Raw genomic sequence first — 19,912 nt, 5'->3', positions numbered from 1 at the left:
CTCCAAGGTCCCTTCCAACTAATAATAATAATAATAATAATAATAATAACACTACCTTGACGTGGTTGTGGGGCTTGTGTACTCTGAGGAAGATGAGAGCTATGCCAGAGGTTCAACCATACTGGACAGGTCTCATCAGAGGAGTCAGACAAAGAGTGTCTCTCCCATAAAAAATATGGTGAGACGTAAATTTCAGAATGCCATACCGGCTCGGACGTCGCCCGGGTTAACAAGGTCCGCACTAGATATTGGAGTTCCTGGATATCTGGTGAAAAATGGGTTACAGGACTCAGGACTGTTGGCTGAGCAACCAGGGCCAGCAGCTGCAGAACTACTGGAAGAAAAGGTGTTTACCCGTCGCAGATACACAGTGATGGAAAACAAAGAAATAATGATCTGTTACTACAGATCAAGTCCAACAAGACGAGGATATCTAAAACGAATGCACCAGTTCTGGAAAGAACAACATCCAGAATCAGAAATAACAGAACAGAGACTAGCAGATCAATGCCGATTTATAACACGAAATAAAGTATTTACAGAAACAGAATTGGACGAACTGCAAAGGTTTACCCAGGGCAAAGAAATCAAAGCCTTACAAGAAGTAATTCAGAATGTAGAGGCAAACCAGGGGGAGTTGGCAGTGAAAGAATCCAGTAGAGATATACAACTGTTCTCATTTGGAAACCAGGCACCTCTTCCTCAGGAAGAACAAAACCCTCTAACTAAAGAAATAAAAGAATTGAAACAAAGAATAACTGAGCATCTAGAACAGCACAAAAACAACAGAATAAGGCTGCCTGCATTGAAGCTTGTTCCAAAGAAACAGCTAGCACAAGCATTAAAAGATGCAAATACTGCAATAGCAAGTATAAGCACCAATTCACTGCAAGAAACAAACCAACTAATGTACAGCACAGCTGCAGTTATAACAGAATACCTGGGATGCAAAATCAACAAAAAGAAAAACAAACAAACAGTGCACCACAAAAATGGAAGGTTAGACTAGAAAATAAGATCAGCAAGTTAAGATCACATGCAAGCAAGCTAGAACAGATGAAAGAAAAGAAGCTGAAGAACAAGAAGACCAAAGAATACCTAATCAAGAAATACCACTTAGAAACAAGGAAGATCAAGGAAGCACTGGAAATAATAAAGCAACAAATAACAGCTATAGCCAGGAAAATCAGTAGATATGAAGCTCGAATTGCAAACTATAGGCAGAACCTCCAATTTCAATCCAATCAGAAACGTTTCTACCAATCCATCAATGGAGAAACTGCAAGGAATCAGTCAGTACCTGACAAGGAAGAAACAGTGCAGTTCTGGAAGCAGATATGGGATAACCCAAAGAAATACAACAAGGATGCGGCTTGGTTAAAAGAGGTGGATGCAAATAAAACAGAAGTTGAAATGAAAGAACTAGTAATAACAACAAAAATGGTAGAAAAAAGAGCAAAGAAAATCAAAAATTGGTCAGCACCAGGTGAAGATGAACTGCATGGGTTTTGGTTGAAACATCTAACTGTTATACACCCACTCATTGCCAAGCAGTTCAACAATATACTACAAGGAGGAGAAATTGAAAAGTGGCTAACAACTGGGAAAACCTACCTAATAATGAAAAATCCAGCAAAAGGGGCAACACCAGGTAACTACAGGCCAATTACCTGCTTACCAACAACTTTCAAATTACTAACTGGTGTGGTAGCTGATGCAGTACAACAGCATCTAGTTGAAAACAATCTCTTTCCACCTGAGCAGAAAGGAAACCGCCCCAATAGCAGAGGAACAAAAGATCAACTCCTAATAGACAAAATGATCTTGGAAAACTGCAAGAGAAGGAAGACCAACCTGAATGTGGCATGGATTGACTACAAAAAGGCATTTGACTCTCTGCCACATGATTGGATAATCAAGTGCCTAGAAATAACAGGAGTCAGTAGAAACATCAGAAAATTTGTGCAAAGATCGATGGCACAATGGAAGACACAGTTGCAGATCAATGGTGAGAAGCTGGGAGAGGTTAATATCAAGAGAGGAATATTTCAAGGAGATTCATTATCACCATTACTATTTGTTATTGCACTGTTTCCTCTGTCAACAATACTGAATAACTCAGGACATGGCTATCAAACATCAAAAACATCTGCTAGACTATCCCACCTCCTTTACATGGATGATCTGAAGCTGTATGGAAAAACATCATCTGAAATAGAATCGCTGCTCAACACTGTCCGTATATATAGCCAAGATATTGTAATGGAGTTTGGCTTGGACAAATGTGCCACACTTACTATCAAACAAGGAAAAATAGTGAAAACTGAAGGAATCAAGATGCCCCATGAAAATAACATTAAGAGTCTGGATGACGAGGAGTACTACAAATACTTGGGTATCCTTCAAGCTGACAACATCAAGCACACTGAAGTCAAGAAAAAGATTAGAGGTGAATACATCAAGAGAGTGAAGAAGATCTTAAAATCCAAACTCAATGGAGGAAATACCATAAAGGCAATCAACACTTGGGCAATCCCAGTCATTAGGTACACAGCTGGAATAGTGGACTGGACTCAAGCAGAACTAAAAGCAATGGATAGGCAGACCAGAAAAATAATGACAATGAATCATGCCCTTCATCCACGCAGTGACATTGATAGACTTTATCTACCAAGGCAAATAGGTGGGCGTGGAATGCTACAAGTACATCAGATGGTTGAAGAAGAAAAAATGGCTTTGGAAGAATATCTGAAGAACAATGATGAAGATGCACTGAAATTAGTATATCAGGAAGGCTTACTAACTACTGGAGAGACCAAACTGGCCTACAAGAAAGACCAAATGAAGAACAGAATAGAGGCATGGGAAGACAAAGCACTACATGGCCAATACATGAAAAAAATAGCTGGGAAAGCAGATAATAATAAAACCTGGCAATGGCTAAGAGCAGGAAAATTGAAGAAAGAGACCGAGGGACTAATTCTGGCTGCACAAGACCAAGCCTTAAGGACAAATGCATACAAAGTCAAAATTGAGAAGACAGCAACAGACAGTAAGTGCCGCCTATGCAAAGAAGCTGAAGAAACAGTGGACCACTTGGTAAGCTGTTGCAAGAAGATTGCACAGACTGATTACAAGCAGCGGCATGACAAAGTAGCAACAATGGTGCATTGGAAGATCTGCAAAAAATATCATTTGCCTGTAAGCAAAAACTGGTGGGATCATAAAATAGAGAAAGTCATAGAAAATGATAAAATTAAACTGCTCTGGGACTTCAGAATTCAAACAGACAAGCACCTGCAACATAACACCCCAGACTTAACAATTGTCGATAAGAAAGACAAAAAAGTCTGGATAGTGGATGTGGCAGTGCCTGGAGATAGCAGAATAGAAGAGAAAGAACTGGAGAAGATAACAAAATACAAAGACCTACAAATAGAAATAGAAAGACTGTGGCAAAAGCAAGCAAGGGTAGTACCAATAGTCATAGGCTCCTTGGGCGCAATCCCAAAACAACTGGAGCACCACTTGAACACCATTGGCATTGACAAATTTGCTATTAGTCAATTGCAAAAGGCGGCCTTATTAGGAACTGCTTCCATCCTGCGACGATACCTGTAATACCATCAAACATCCACATCTGCCTATCCCAGGTCCTGGGTAAGGACTCGATAGGTAGACAAAATGCCAAATCCAGGCTGAACATCTGGCTGACTGTGCGATGAATGATAATAATAATAATCTCTTAGTAGTGAAAGCAACTTTTGTCCACTTGAGGCAATGATTGGAATCTGTATTAATTAAAGTCTGCACTGACCCTAAAAATCTGGAAATGTAGAAAATTCAGCCACTTTTCCTGAGGTGGAATCAATTTTTCTCTCACCTCAATTTTTGTATTACATATATCCCCAGTTTCAAGAATTTGTTGTCAGATGCACTGTTCTGAGAGCGAGAGTACCTCCAGATGCAGTAAGTACCACCCCACAAGGATTTTGCAAATTTCAGATTTTGGTTGGCTTCCCCCACAAACACCTATTGAGTTCTTAGGGACAGGACACATACTCTAGGACAGCGGTTCTCAACCTTTGTGTGATGGCGACCCCCGGCATGCGCGGGGCTGCCCCATGCGTGGCGCGGTGTGCATGTGCGGGGCTGCCCCATGCGTGGCGCGCATGCACAGGGCTGCCCCATGCGTGGCGTGCATGCATGGCGCCGCCCCCTGAGGGGGGAAAATGGCAGATCGCGTTGTTTGGCGACCTCCGTAAAATGGTCGTTCGACCCCAAATGGGGTTGCGACCCATAGGTTGAGAACCGCTGCTCTAGGAGCTATTTTTCAGAATTAAAGTGCAGCAATAACTTGACCGATAACTTGCAGGCCTTTCCAGGTACTGTATCACAATTTTTGACAGAAAAAGGCAGAATTGTAGTACAAGTGTCTTTGAGGGAGGTTCTACAGCTTTTCCATGATAGAGAGACAGTGGGGCAAGGAGTGCATTCACAATGATACACAGGTCATTGAGAGAGTTTTAGTGGCCTATGGTGGCAACAGACATCAAGGGCTATATAGTGTCTTGCCACATATTCAGGAGGGCAAACCTCAGCATCAGAAGCCAGCAGGGCTGTTGTGGCCTTGGAAACACTGTCCCAGCTTGGCATACAATGTCACTGGATTTACCACAGGTCCAAGGCTATAATTTCATATTGCTAGTGGTAGATCTTTTCAACAAGAAGTTACATTTGGTCTCTTATAAAGGTTTGCCCAGAGTGAGGGAGACACCTGGATCAAGTCTTTCGCTATGATGGAATGGTTTCTAGGCTAATTTCTGATTGCAAAAGTCAATTTACTTACAGGTTCTAGAGAGTGCTGTTCAGCTTTTGAAGGTCCAGATTAGACTTTCGTCAACCTATCACCCTGCTACAAATGGTGAGATTTAGAAAACTAACCAGATGATGCACCAGTATTTAAGATGTTATTATACCTACTGCCAAGATAACTGGTCTTCATTCCTACCATTTGCAAAATTTTCCTAGAATAATTCAATCCATAAATTCATTGCTATAACCTTTTTCCTGGACTTATATGTTAGGTACCCCAGGATTTGCCAACAGCATCACAGCAAGGTTTATCCTAGGAATGATATATTTTCTATAGGAGCACCATGCTGCTCAAACTCTTTTAAGGAAGCTATTAGACCAAATTAAACTGTCTAACAAAAGGTCTGCGGATAGGAAGAAACTCAATTGCTGAAAGAAACAAAAAGTGGTTGTCTGCCAAATTTTTGGTTTCTACTTCAAAGAAACTGGATACAAAATCTGTAGAACCTTTTAAGGTTCTCATGCAGGTGAACCCTCTGGCTTTTAATTTGCAATTGCCTCCATCTATGAAGGTCCATCCAGTTTTTCATCATTCCTTGCTGGCCAGAAAGATCCCATCAAGCTCTTCAAAATCACCCCTCTCCCAGTTTTCCCCTCCAGTAATTGTGCCAAGTGAGAAGGAGTTCAGATCAAAGAAATTATTGGATTCAAGGAGATGGGATAAAGGCCTACAACACTTGATTTACTAGAAAGGCTATCCAGAAACAGAGTGTTCATGGGAAAACACTCCTGATTTGGTGCAGTACTTCCACCAGTGATTCTCAGACAAGCCAAGGCCTGTTAAACTCCTAATATCTGACCCTGTACCAGAGCCTGAGGAGGAACCAATGAGTAAAGGGGTTAACTAAGCATAGGGGAAGCACAACACACCCAGTTTGACATTCAACATCTGGGCTTCACTTTTCAGGGGGAAAGAGGAGAAATTCTCTAATCATCTAGACGCTTTGTAGGTCATAACACACGAGCAGAGATCAAGTGGGGAGTTAGCCGTGAGTAGTTAAGTGCAAGAGATCTAGGACCAACCTCCCCTAAATTCCATTTATCTGGTCCAAGAGAGGGTGAGCAGTCCAGGGACATTGTTGTATAATAGATAAAATAAATAAAATAGTCAACTTGAATCTTTCATGTTTGGATCTAGTTGCTTGACATGGGGAGATTTTTGACATAATGCAGTAGAAATTTTTGGAATAAATCTTTGGCTAAATAATAGTATTCTACTCCTTCAATGACAGTTGAATTAGTATTATTTCTTCGCTTAGCAAATTTTTTGTGGAGCTCATCAAGGAAATCTGTTATTTTTTTCATATATTTTGTTACTGAACCACTGGTTCAGGACATTGGCATTAAAAGCAGATGAAGGTGAGCACAAATTGTTATAATACAGTGATGATATATTATACATTGTTAGAAAAGATAGATATAACAATTATTTTATGAGATTAATCTCTAGATTTTCTTTATTCAAATTGTGATTACTTATGATGAGGGAAAATAACTTTCAACATCATCACCAACCACACATATTGATTTAATTTTTCCATAGAATTCAAATTATAAAATCCAAAACCCATTACAGAAATAATTAGAAATTTATTAGGTCATTTTTTGACACCATGACAAAGGGTTAGCATTAGGTTTTTTAGCTGAAATTGTACTGTATTTCCAACCTTAATACATGCCCTTATTTACATGGTAAACCTTTAAGATAGTCTCTGTTTGAAAACTGCAGATCATTTTTTAAAACTATTAAACTATCTCAGGCTTTTTCTGCTCTGCTATACAAAGATGATGATGATGTCATTCTGTCCCTAGTTTTGATAGGAATGAGATATCCTTTTCATTTGACTCCTTTTGCAAGAACAAACAATTATTAGTAAATGATAAAACATGGTATTGGAAAGTGGCAGAGGAATTAGGAATGACAAATTGAGAGGACCAATGTCACACATATGAACCAATTTGAAAACTACCTGGTCATTTCATTTCTGATCACGATAACTTATGGTAAACATTTAACGAAATAGATAATAGATGGTTTTATATGCATAATGGCAATTCAATTCTAACTGCATATGACTTCCAGGGAAGCAAAGGTGGACTGAAGACAGTAGAGGTAACAATTGTGTTGAAAAGAGGAGCCTCTGAATGGATTTGTTGGAGTCATTGGGTTATCTGGCCTGTTAGGCTGAGTCACCAGCTGCAGTAGGCCAAGGTATGCGGAAGTCAGAAGAGAAAATAGATTGGCGTAAACAAGTTTGTGCCGTGCGGTGCAAGGGAATGTTGTTTTGGTGTTTGTTAGTGCCGTGTGCAACAGCTGTATAGTAGCGTGTGCAAAACAAAGTTAGCACGTGTAATATGCTAATATGCTGTGTCATAACAAATGTGGTTGGTGTAAGGTGGTCACCAGGTGCCTATAAACCCGCCTTCTGATAACACAATAAAAGGGATGCTTCGTCTTTGTTCGAGGCTCCCATCCCGAGGAAACCACGTGTACGTGTCTGTTCTTCAACACCCATGGGAGACCGCTGGGCGCGTGAAAACCCGCAAATGGTGACCCCGACGTGATTCAAGTTTCTGAGCACGTCTCTGGGTACTGCAACTCAGGGCCGGTCGTCAGCTAGACGAAGCACCCTCCCAAAACTGCAACTCAGGGCCAGTCGTCAGCTAGACGCACCCTCCCAAAACTGCAACTCAGGGCCGGTCGTCAGGATAGACGAAGCACCCTCCCAAAATATTACATCTCTTGGTATCTTCAACACCCATGGGAGACCGCTGGGCGCGAGAAAACCCGCAAATGGACGAAGCACCCTCCCAAAACATTACCGTGAGTATGGGGACAACATTCTCTAAGCCTCAGGTTGCGCACCTCCCAGAACTTAGGGAATTGACCAAGTCATCAATAATTAAATTAGGAAAAACAATGGGAAAGATTTGCTGCTAATCCTCCTCTTAAAACATGTATATCAAAATTGCCTTGCATATCCCGAAGGAGGATCCCTAAAAATGTTTGTGTGGGTTAAATTAGGAAAACTGTGACTGTTAACTGTTTCAAATCCAAAGGAAAAAGGATTTTAAAGTCTGCTAGAAATTCTGCTTAAAATAAGCCACAAAAAGGAAGAACCTCACTCTGTCTGGCCAACAAACAGAGTGAAGAAAAAGAATTGTGTTTGTTTGTTTGTATTCCTCCTTCTCTCTGTGTGTCTATCTATCTACAAGAGCCTTTCGAAACTCAAGTCTGCTTGTGTGGGGAAATAACTTTTTAAAGTTACTTTTCGTATCCTATCACTTATTGGTGATGCTACTATGAAACTTTTCTGCAACAAATAAGCATTTTCTAATCTCTAAAATGATGTGGTCTATTTTAGAATAAATGTTCTCCTACCCTTGGCAAGTTGCACACCTTAAAATATTAGGCTTTTAAAATTATTTGGAGTTTTCAGCATTTTCAAACTGCCTGCAAACTACCCCCCTTCCAATTCTTTTCCTGCTCTTTGTTCTCCAAACCTTTTGTCTGCCTCTCCTGGTAGAGTCTGTCCAGAAAGGGGGGGGGAGACCTTGTTCTTGTATCTTTCAGCCCTGAAACCCTCTCCCAAGCCTTTGGAAGCACAACACACAGACCCAGATGCTGCCTCCATCCATTTGAGCCATGGGATTGAGTTTGAATCCAGCCATCCACTAAAAAGCCACCATGCATCTTCCCAAGTCCTACCATTTCCCCAGCTGCCTGTGAGAGCTGCAGAAGGAAGGTGGTGCCACGTGAAGCCTCAGAAGAGAAAACTAAGACTGTGGGGGGAGGGTGGAAACTCATTGTAAACTTTTCTTTCTTGCCCCATTTGTATTGTAACAAGCCAGTTGAATGTATTAATGGAGAGATGGGAATATGTGGCAGAACAAATACTGAACACCTTGGACTTCTATCTGGTGGGAGGGAAAATTGATCCAGAATGTTTGTATTGACTATTTTGTAAAAGTAGCTGCACATACATGCACACACACACACCATTCACACCATTCAGAGTCTATCCCCTCCACCTACCTTTAGTAAAGTTCCCCCCAGGCTGATTTTTGCTCTATTGCACCAAAGCTTTGTGGGACCAACTTCCAACAGATTCCAAGGGGGAGGGAACTAGGCCCCCTCAGGTGATTTGCAATTCATATGCCCTGACTAAGGAAGCAACAGGGAAAATCCCAAACTTCAGCCCTGAATATTTTGCACTGTTGAGCTCAGATTTGAATTCCTAGAACTCATTATGTGCAATTTAAAGAAAATTTAATAGACTGGCATATTAGACATTACAAACCTGGATGCACTGAATTAAGAGCTAAGGCAGGAAACAACCCTTGAAATTGGGCAGCCAGTGGTCATGTACTAAGGAAAACCATGGCTGTGAAGAATTTTGGGAGGTATGCAAACCTGACTGGAAGCTAAAGGTGACATCCAACATTTGAAAATGATTGGCACAGAATATTGGATACTATAAATTTCTTTTCCACCTAACAAATTTGGGAGCCACTAAAGGGATCTTTTTCTGCTGCCTCCATTAATGTCTTCTTTTTCTTTTTTTGCTTAACAGTTTAAAAGCTTGCCTACCAAGTCTCCCTGACCAGATCAATTTTAATGTCATATATTTACACACTTAAGGCACAAAGTGGGGATATTGATGGAAGTTAGCCCCCCCAGAAGGAAATATTAAAAAGGGCAGAAAAATATATTTTTCCTCAAAAGGACTTTTTAAAAACCAAACCTGGCCCCAAATCTATCTGCCCCAAACAAGAGCTAGGCCCATACAGATGCAAATGTAACACCATCAGAAAGTTGGAGCCAGAGCAATCAAGAAGACAAAAGAGAAGATCTGCATACCCCACCCAAACTCTAGGAGTCAGCCCCATCGCCTGGGAAGCAGGATATGATAATGCAATTTCCTGAAGAACCATCTTTCTGCAATAAACTGTAATCCTCAGGAACTGTCACCCACCAACAGGTCAATTTAGTAACTACACCTATCACTGCAGTTCAGTTACCCTTGCTAACCAAACCGGCCTTCACTTTGCCAAGCGACACTGAGGATGACTTCCTATAAAGCGCAACCTCCTTATTTTTTAAATAAAACAGAAAAGTAGGAGATGTTGGAGTCATTGGGTTATCTGGCCTGTTAGGCTGAGTCACCAGCTGCAGTAGGCCAAGGTATGCGGAAGTCAGAAGAGAAAATAGATTGGCGTAAACAAGTTTGTGCCGTGCGGTGCAAGGGAATGTTGTTTTGGTGTTTGTTAGTGCCGTGTGCAACAGCTGTATAGTAGCGTGTGCAAAACAAAGTTAGCACGTGTAATATGCTAATATGCTGTGTCATAACAAATGTGGTTGGTGTAAGGTGGTCACCAGGTGCCTATAAACCCGCCTTCTGATAACACAATAAAAGGGATGCTTCGTCTTTGTTCGAGGCTCCCATCCCGAGGAAACCACGTGTACGTGTCTGTTCTTCAACACCCATGGGAGACCGCTGGGCGCGTGAAAACCCGCAGGATTGGCTCCTCAGAATTTCTTTCCAAGTCAAAGAAATAACTAGGATCACTCACAGGTTTGCTCTGATCAGACTCTCACTGCAAAGATATCATAAAAGAGTAATCTCCTGTGTGTATAAGAACTCTGGTGGAGCAGGTGGGGGGCTTCCTATATAAGCTGTAACTCCACACCTTTAAAGGGACACACTGGATTCTATTTCTTCTCTTAACTATTTTAGAAAGTTGCTTTTTAATGAATCTCTAGATGTTAAGAATCTTTGAAAAATAACTGTATTACACAAGGAGACTTTCCTGCATAAAAGAAACTCTAAATAAATTTAAGAATTAATAAGACTTTCTAGTGGGTATTCAGTGTCTGACTCCAATCATCTAGAATATATATGTGAATTTTGACTTTTGACCTTTTACATGTTTATTGTTATTATTGTTTCTCATGTTGTGAGCAGTGAAGAATCTGTTTGGGATTGTGACAGTATATAAATTATGATATACACACATGCCCGCATCATATATGTGATACATACAAAATTAATTAGGGATGTTGATACTAGGGCTCCTATGAAAGAACTATATACTTGATAGAGATTTTGCCATAGTACTTTAGTGCATGCCATCTTGTAGAACTCTTGTGCAATGAGCCTTCTTTGAGGTAGCATCCATATTTTGAACCTTTCTGACATTTTTTGAATATTAACCTTGATTTGCCTATTTAAAACTTTCTTCTTGACATAGGTCTTTTCTATATTAGTTGAATGACTGGTTGTGAAAGAGGGAGAAGTGATATAAGATCATGTTTGCTTAATTTCGCAAACGTTGACAAAACATCTTACTCTCATTATTGTGAGAACATACTTATGTAATCACCCTCTATTTCATGCATTGCTTTTGTTGCAAGCGGGTTATGATATCTCCCTGTTCAATTTCTTAATATTTTTTTTCAGAAACAAAACTTGTGCTTGTTTTCATATTTTCCATTCATCTTCAATAATTGAATAAACAGAAAAAAAGACAGACATGGTCTGAAAAAAGAGGCCATGCCTGTAAAAAGTGAATTTTGGATTAGAAAAGAAAGGCCATCCATAACATATTTGAAATTTATTTTAACTTAAATAATGCTGATTCTTTTTGCAGTCTAACTTTACTGTGGTTTGTTTGCTACTTTTTGCTGCTTTTTTAAGTATATACCACAAACAGCAAATCCATTTTATCTTACCTGTGGGTGTGCTACTACGAAATGAGGAGGAAGGGGTGATCGGAGGTGTGACAGGTGGAGTAAGGCTTCCACTGCTGTGACGTGGAGGAGTAGATACATTCCCACGGGACACTGAGCTTGATAAGGTCAAGGAGAGTTTAGGTTGGATTTTCTTCTTCAGAGATTCCTGTTCCCTACGAGCAGCATCAGTCATAAACCTATAAAAGTAGTGATACCAATATTACGGGGAAAAAACACTATGAACTGGCAACTGTAAACATTTGGTGCAAGTACATGGGAATACTCCTTATGCTATTCATTTCTTACCTCCCCTTGTTCCTGGTAAAACAAATATTGTCAAATGATGGACAGAAGGGAATAATTTTTTTTAGTAGTGCAAGATCTGGGGTTTTTTTTTTATTAATTTAGCGTTGATCCATTGATTGTGATAGGAATTAACTGACCAGCTTATTGCCTAAGCCTGACATTGTTGGCTGAAAGTGAGTGTTTGGGGCTAGTCACTTTCTCTTAGCTCACCTCAAAGGGTTATTTGTTGTGGAAAAAATAGGAGAAAGGAGTATTAGGTATGTTTACCACATTGAGTTATTTATAAAAAATAATGAAGATGGATAAAAAGTTGTTGTCAATACTTAATTTTATTGATTAAATTGACACACAGAAAGCTCCTCTCTGAGGGAGATGGATGATTAAGAAGTATGAAATATAAATAAATAAAAAATGTTTAAAGATTTTTAAGATTAGAACTCAAAATTTCCTGATTTCTAATGTAATGCTTTAACCACCAGGTAAACTGGCTTACCTACAGGAAGACATAATACTATGTCAAAATCTGTCTTCTAAAATTTTATTTTCTTTCAAAAAAGATTTCTCTTTTATACTCCATTCTTGGATAATTTCTTTAGAATGTGTTCAAAGGATAATTTTGCAATGAGCATATTTTAGGCTGCCAAGGTATGCATTTTTAAAAATTTTGAATCACTATAGAGCAGTGGCCTTCAACCTTTTGGACACCAGGGACTGGTTCCATGGAGAGAGGTTTTTCCATGGACCAGAGAAGGTATGATTTAGTGTGCTGCCTGCATCCCACAGATGGGTCTTCGCTTGTTTGCATGGACTGGTTTCTGGCATGCTGTGGACCAGTGCCGGTCCACAGACAGGGGATTGGAGACCTCTGCTCTAGAGGTCTTCTTGCTTGCATATGCTTCCTGGTCAATAAAAATACCCATGTGCATTACTGTGTTGATTTCCCTTGAAATTGAATTGAAATGTGGGAAGTCAGGAGGACTACTGAAGAAAGATAGAACACATACCCCACCAATATAGGCACATCATACTTAATTACATCACTGCACTTTCTCCTACAAATAAAGAGAAGATCAAGCCAGACATTCACAGTAAGAGGCATTATATGTTGGTGTATTTACCATATTAGTAATGTATTATATTCCGTGATTTACTGAAACTTCAAATTGCCTTTTACGAATTTGTTGGGTTAAGGCAGGGGTGTCAAACTCAATTTCATTAAGGGCCACATCAGATTGCGGTTGCCCTCGGGGGGTATGGACAGGGTGGGTGTGGCTTACTGGATGGGCATGGATGGGGTGAGTGTGGCCTACTTGGTGGGCATGACCAGCTTTACATTGTTCACGTCAAGGGTGCCTGTGGGGGCCTGGGCAGGAGTGGGACAGATCTGAGGGACTCTGGAGAAGGAGGTGGGACCAGGGTAAGTGCCAAGCCATGGTCCATTTCTTCATTCCTCACAAAGGGTGACACCTCTCCAGCATGCATCCAGGGGCCAGGGCTGATACAGCAGGAGCTGGTTCCTCGCTGTTTCTAGATGGCTTTGTGGAGCTAAGACTGAATGCGTTTCAGCATAGATGGCCATTTATTTATTTATTTATGAGACTTATATACTGCTTTAAGTGCAAGCACTCTCTAAGCGGTATACACCAGTAAGCAATGTATATATATATTTACATTGCTCCCAACAATCTGGGTCCTCATTTTACCTACCCCGGAAGGATGGAAGGCTGAGTCAACCTTGAGCCGGTGAGATTTGAACCGCTGACCTGCTGAACACAGTCAGCTAAAGTGGCCTGCAGTACTGCACTCTAACTGCTGCGCCACCTCGACTCACAAGATTGTACACTGGCTCCTGGCCCGCCTGGGCCAGGGCCAAGGCAGCAGGGGCCATTCCCTTGCTGTTTCTAGGATGGCTTCGCGGGCCACATGAAACCACTTAGTGGGCTGCATCCGGCCCCCAGGCTTTGTGTTTCACATGTCTGGGTTAAGGGTTCCTTTGCTTTTTAGTTCACATAAAAATTTCAAACTATATTTGGCAAAACTTGTCCTGCCCTGGGATGCTGTAGGCAATTGAAACCAGTTCAAGCTGCAGTTGCCCTCACTACACTGTATTGACTCTGCAATCTGCTGCTCCAGATGACCTTTGCCCTCGCCTTGCTCCCACTATGGATGAGGTATGTCTAGCCTTACTTGCTGGGCCAGGCTAGGCTTCAGTTGCAAAATCTCCTCCACCAAGAGCAGCCCCAGAGCTATAGTGCGCCAACATGATACTTTGCAAAGACTCCTGGGTGGCCCTGGGCTTCACATTCCCCCCTCAAAAGCTGACCAAAAGCAACCCTTTGCAAAAAGCTCCTGGGCAGGCCACCATGCACAAATATTTTAGAAATGGGTGTTTGGTGCACTACAGCTCTGTTTTTTTTGTTTTGTTTTTCAGTTGCTTTTTTGTAGCTGCTGTTTTTTTGCTCAGCAGCAGCAGGAGCAAGAAAAAGTGAAAGTCAGCTGGGGGAGTAGAGTACAGGGCAACAGGGGTCCAAAGTCATAGCTGGGAGGGAAGATAGGTGGGAGGAGTTGAAGCATCCCTGTGGTTGTAAGTGTGGATGTAAGTGTCCAAGTATTGATCATGTGACTGTGGAAAAACGCAGTGGCTATAACCTCAGGCACAGATCTCTTAGTTCAGTGCCTTTGCAGCTTTTAACATGCTGAATGAATGGTATTATAAGTCAAGGACTACCAGTTTAGATAATGTAGTTGTTAAATCATTCCTTAAGATAAAACCTATTTGGTTGCCAGGAGAATTATAGGCTCTCTTCCTAATAAAAAGCAAGTCATTTTGAGATCTCTGCTTTACTACTAAATTTCTCTTTTTTAATTTAAGCAAACTAGAACAATATTTTCAAACATGTCCTTTTCCAGAGATAACTACCATTTGTTTAGTTTTAGCAGTTAATTACCAGACTTGACATAAATTCCTGATAAATGTCAATTTCATATGGTTTACCGCATAGACCCAAATAAATGTCTTATGTTCTGTAATAGGAAAGCGTGCCCTTGCTAATTTTTCAAAAGCTTAATAAAGGCATAAAACCCACTGAGTACAATTTAATATCCCAATTATCATCTCAGAATTCACTTTCAAAGCTAACAGCTGGATTGTTAAAGCATTCATCAGCTTTGTTTTTGCTTTGGATCATTAATTAGCAAACCAGTGATCACTTGCTACTAACAATATATAGCTTATGGGTTACTGCTAAATTATAGGAAATAGTTTTATGGGATCATTTCATAATCCATTTTAAAATGGTTCAGATACCTTATTACACTATATAGCAATAAAAGAAAAATCTTCAAAATGTATAGTCCAGGTGACTAGGTTGCAGGGTATAATATTTCTTCAACAAAATACAATTATATCTGAAACATATTTTAAACATATCATTAATTGTTTAATTTAGATCAGACTACATAGCTCTTTTTAAGTGACATGATATCTAGGATTCAATCAGTGCATCACTAAAAACAAATACTGTAATTCTTACTCTTTTATTTTAGTTATGAGAAACCACCAAATTTTAGTCGATCTTTACATCATCTAGTAGATGATCAGATTTCTTCATAATTCATGTAAAAACAAGACCAGTTGGGGCAACTCTTAAGATCTTGTTTAGCAACAGAAATTTTGGCCTCAGTTGTAGTTATAAGTTGAAAACTACCTAATTTTAACAGAACAAAAAACACAATTGGAAGGGACCTTGGAGATCTTCTAGTCCAACCCCCTGCTCAGATAGGAAACCCTATACCATCTGAAAAAAAACTAGTGGATTACACAGTTCAAGGAGTGAGAAATGAAAAATGAATTGATTGTTTGAATTTTGATGTGGTAATACACCACATAATCTTCAGTAGAGACAAAATGAATAAATATATCTCACAAAGCATAAGAACAATCTACTGCAAAGTGATCTTCCACACATCTGAAAATTTTGTTCATTACATCCGATATGGCCAGGGATTAAGGGTTAGATTGGGTTAGAGAACAGTATGTCATCTTAAAAACTAAAGACTACTGTCCTACAATCTTTGGTTTTTGAAATTAATACAATATATTAAACCATACCTGTTGATATTTACTTAGATGTTTGTTGAAAATGTATAGTATTATGAGATGAAATTATTACATGATGAAAGTTCATGCAGTTATTATTGTATCTTTTTTCAGACAAGTCATTCAAAGATTCAAGGCAGCATACACAATACTTCTCCTTATTTTTATCCACAACAGATTGTGAGATGGATTGGGCTGAGAAAGAGGGATTTCCATTGACTTTCCATTGTTGAGAATGGACCAGAATTTGTGTTTCTGTGTCCCCAGTGCAACAACTGAATTATAGTTATATGTAAAAATGCATATACATAAATACCTATTTAACAGTAACATTTGAACAATGAATTGAAAAGGAAATAATGACAGATTTTCATACACTGACCCAGTGGGTTTCTGAAAATGTAGAACAATAAAAATAAGAAATAACATCAACTGCAAATGTTAAAACAATTTTATAAAGAGATCTGTTGATTCCCTTGAAGGGGTAAATTCTTCTCTTTTCTACTTCCTCTTCAGTCACTCAAGGCTGAGTGCAGAGAGAGTTCAGGAAAGACTGCAGATAGGAAAGCACATCCCTTCTGAATCAGAATGCTCTTTCTCTTGAATAGAGAAGAAAACTGTTTTTTCCCCCTCAATTTGTTGTATCAGCACTGTTGCAAAAAATAAAAATAAAAATTAATAATTCATTACTAGTAAATCAAACAAATTATAACTGCAAAAACAAATCAGGAGAAGAAATTCAACATACCATTTGCTAAAAGCTTAAAACAATCACAATACCTAAAAATGATAGAAAGAAAAAAAAATCAAGCAACATAGGAAAGTCTCTTAGAAATAAGTGGGGAAAATGCATGTGTTGGTATTTAATTAATTTCCTAACAAACAAAACACAACTGCTTTGAGGCTTCCATGCTTGTTACTCATACAAAACCATGAAACCATGTTATATGTACTTATTACTGAATTATATGCAACTTATGCAGGCTTTTACAAATACCCCATGCATTTGAATATTTTCGTTACAGTTTCAATGTACCAGGCTGAACTTAAAACAATTAAATGGCTTCTTTAATGGAGCGGGTGGCCTCCTCTTGCTATGTGAACTAGCTGTAGGCAATTAAAATAATGAGTTTGGGCTGAGTCATCTAATCTCATGCCTGGTGCAAGCCAGGAGATAAAGGACTTTTCCCCCACAATTCCTTGCCTGTTTACCAAACAAAACCCAGACTTGTTCTTTGCTCCCTTCCCCCCCTCCTTCAGGCAACTTTTGATGCAAAAGATGGTATTGCAGAGCCCTCTACAGGTTGCCATCAGGGCTTTGCTTCACAAAACGGGCATTTTACTGAAAATTGTATATATTTTCCAAACTCTGTTATGGCAACCGGGGATAAAGAAGCATTGCTCATGCATGCCAAGAAATATTACTTCGATTGAATGCACATTAAAATGGATCCGCTGATATTATTGCCATCTGTGGTAGCAATAAAACATATATTATAATTACTGCCAGAGAATTTTAGATGAGAAAAGCCAAACTATTTGACAAAAATGTTCTCAAAACATTCAGGAAAAATGTTTTCTTATGTAATATTCCTTTAAAAAACATGTTGCATACTTACACTATAACATGCTGCAGTCACATTAAAATTTGTATTAAAATATAATTAAATCTGAGAGTTTAATCAAACTGATATATTCAAAATATATAATGATTATCATTCTTTGATTATAACAGATTGTCACAATTTATTTACTGTAAATATCAGATTGCCACAAATTGCCACATGTATGTATGGATTTGTAAATACATTGACTAAAATCAAATTGCAGAATTAACAATATATTTTCCATTATTGATCAGTATAGCTTATAACAAAAAGTACAAAATAAATCTTAAAAACAGCTTATAGAGTGTTTCCAGTAAATGTGCTTCTATTTAAAAAATCCCTTTTCTATAGAACTATTTATGAGAAGTCTTCAGTGAAGTACATTTTACATCTAGATTGTGATCTCTTCCTTCTTACACAATCACTGGAAACACAATTCTCTCACAAACTGCTGAGCCAGTTTTAGACCACTTCCAAAAAGCAGCAAAAGTCCTACTTAAGAATTCAAACCATAAAGAACAGTAATCATGCTTAACAGAAAACCTGTCTAGAAAACAAGAATAAGAGAAATAAAAATGAAAAATATACAACGGATATTAGCCATCAGTGACTATGAAATGATCATAAAAGATAACATACATTAAAAATATCAGATAATAATACCCCTGGAATCAAAATATCAAATAATGAATTAGGGGATCTGGGAAAATCCGTATCTCCAAGAAAAACAGGATCCAAATGTGTAAATAGTTTTTCTGTTGATGTTCACTGGAAGGAAACTAGTATATATCACAATGTCAAATGGACACAGAATATATGCAGGAATGCCATAGTAATATTTAAAGTTACTCCCTATCCTCTCTAACTCATATCCTTCCTTTGGAACAGGAACTGAGACCGCATTGGCATAAGAGCAAAACTCAAACAATATGCTTACCATGTTGAGAAAAAGGTAATGAGAATTTAGAGTAAAATTAAGTTTGCATATACTTTGCAATGGAATGGAAAATTAACTCCAGTGTCCACATGATTTCATATAAAAGTGAGTTGCCACAAATAGCAAAATCATAAAATGTTAAATTAGCTTGGTTAAGTAGCTAATATAACAAATAAGCAAGTGGTAGATTCCTCAGAACTCTTTTAGCAAAGATTGGAAGAAAAGCTAATGGAAGACAACCTTACAAGCTAAACCAACCACATAACATTGGGCTATGAATGGGAATGGATCACAATCACTTTACAAAATTCATCCCACTGATTATTAAAGACAATTACAAGCCATCCAAGTTTTCAAAGTGACTGAACAAAAGTTCTATAAATGATTTCAGGCTAATTACAGCTGCATTTTTTTAAAGCACCCTGAATATTTTCTTCATGAAATTGAGATATATTGTCCTTTTTATCTTTGCAATATCTAATGAGAGAACAATTAATAAATAGAGAGAAATTCTACTCAATGCCATAAATTATAAAAAGATATGGAGCTGCAGAATATATCAGGTTGAAGTACTATGCCAAAATAGCTCATATGAATGAAATCCCATCTATAACATAGGGTAGCCCACTTTATGATGAAAAATTCACATATTGGAGATAGGTATAACATTAAAAAGAAATTTCTAACTCAGAAGGCCTGGCAGGTTCATGGCAATATTGTCAAAGCTTGGCCAAGCAACTTGAGTAATGTTATTTAACTGCAAGTTAAATTATTTATTTAGCCTGGATTATTATGCCAATTAATATATTTTTATTTTTTCACATGAAACTGATTTTACTTTAAAACTTGTTAAGAATAACTGAAAATCATGGTAGCAAAAATGTTTATTCATAATGGAGTCTGCAAATTAAATGAACCAATAAAATGTGACAGTCAGTATCAAAATCTACAAAAGTTTATTTTGATACAATTTTGTTATGGCCACTTTGGCATCCAATGGATGTAGTCAATTTGTAGAGATAAAAATATTCCTTGTTCTACTGGATCACAGCTGATGTCATGATATTTAATTCTGCACATATAACATGGTGCACCAAGTTGACTAATTAGGACAGTGAAACTCTAATTATAGCTGCCATGAAGATGATCACATAAAGTAAATGCAGTATGATGCAGTCAATATTTGATTTCCTCCATTACATTATTAATCTCTCTCCAGAAACCATGCATGCAAGGACAAATCCACATATGAACTCATATTTTGTGAAATATTTCCTTTAATAATATTGCAGAAGCATGGAAATATGGAATTATATTCTTATATTTTATTATTGCACTTCATGTGTCCTGTCAGT

At 38.5% G+C, this 19,912-nt stretch overlaps 1 protein-coding gene across 1 annotated transcript in view; it reads right to left on the bottom strand.

Moving 5' to 3' along the window:
- Positions 1 to 19,912, bottom strand: part of JAZF1 (JAZF zinc finger 1) — a 144,215-nt gene that overhangs the window by 24,656 nt on the left and 99,647 nt on the right. The window contains exon 3 of the mRNA XM_039341999.1: positions 11,609 to 11,805. Coding sequence (XP_039197933.1) covers positions 11,609 to 11,805 — 197 coding nt within the window. The remainder of the gene's footprint in view (positions 1 to 11,608; positions 11,806 to 19,912) is intronic.

Source organism: Crotalus tigris, unplaced genomic scaffold (assembly GCF_016545835.1).
Source record: "Crotalus tigris isolate CLP2741 ecotype Arizona unplaced genomic scaffold, ASM1654583v1 scf7180000017774.6281472, whole genome shotgun sequence".
NCBI lineage: Eukaryota > Metazoa > Chordata > Lepidosauria > Squamata > Viperidae > Crotalus > Crotalus tigris.
The sequence above is the reverse complement of the archived record's forward strand: the minus strand, read 5'-3'. Positions and strand labels throughout refer to the sequence as shown.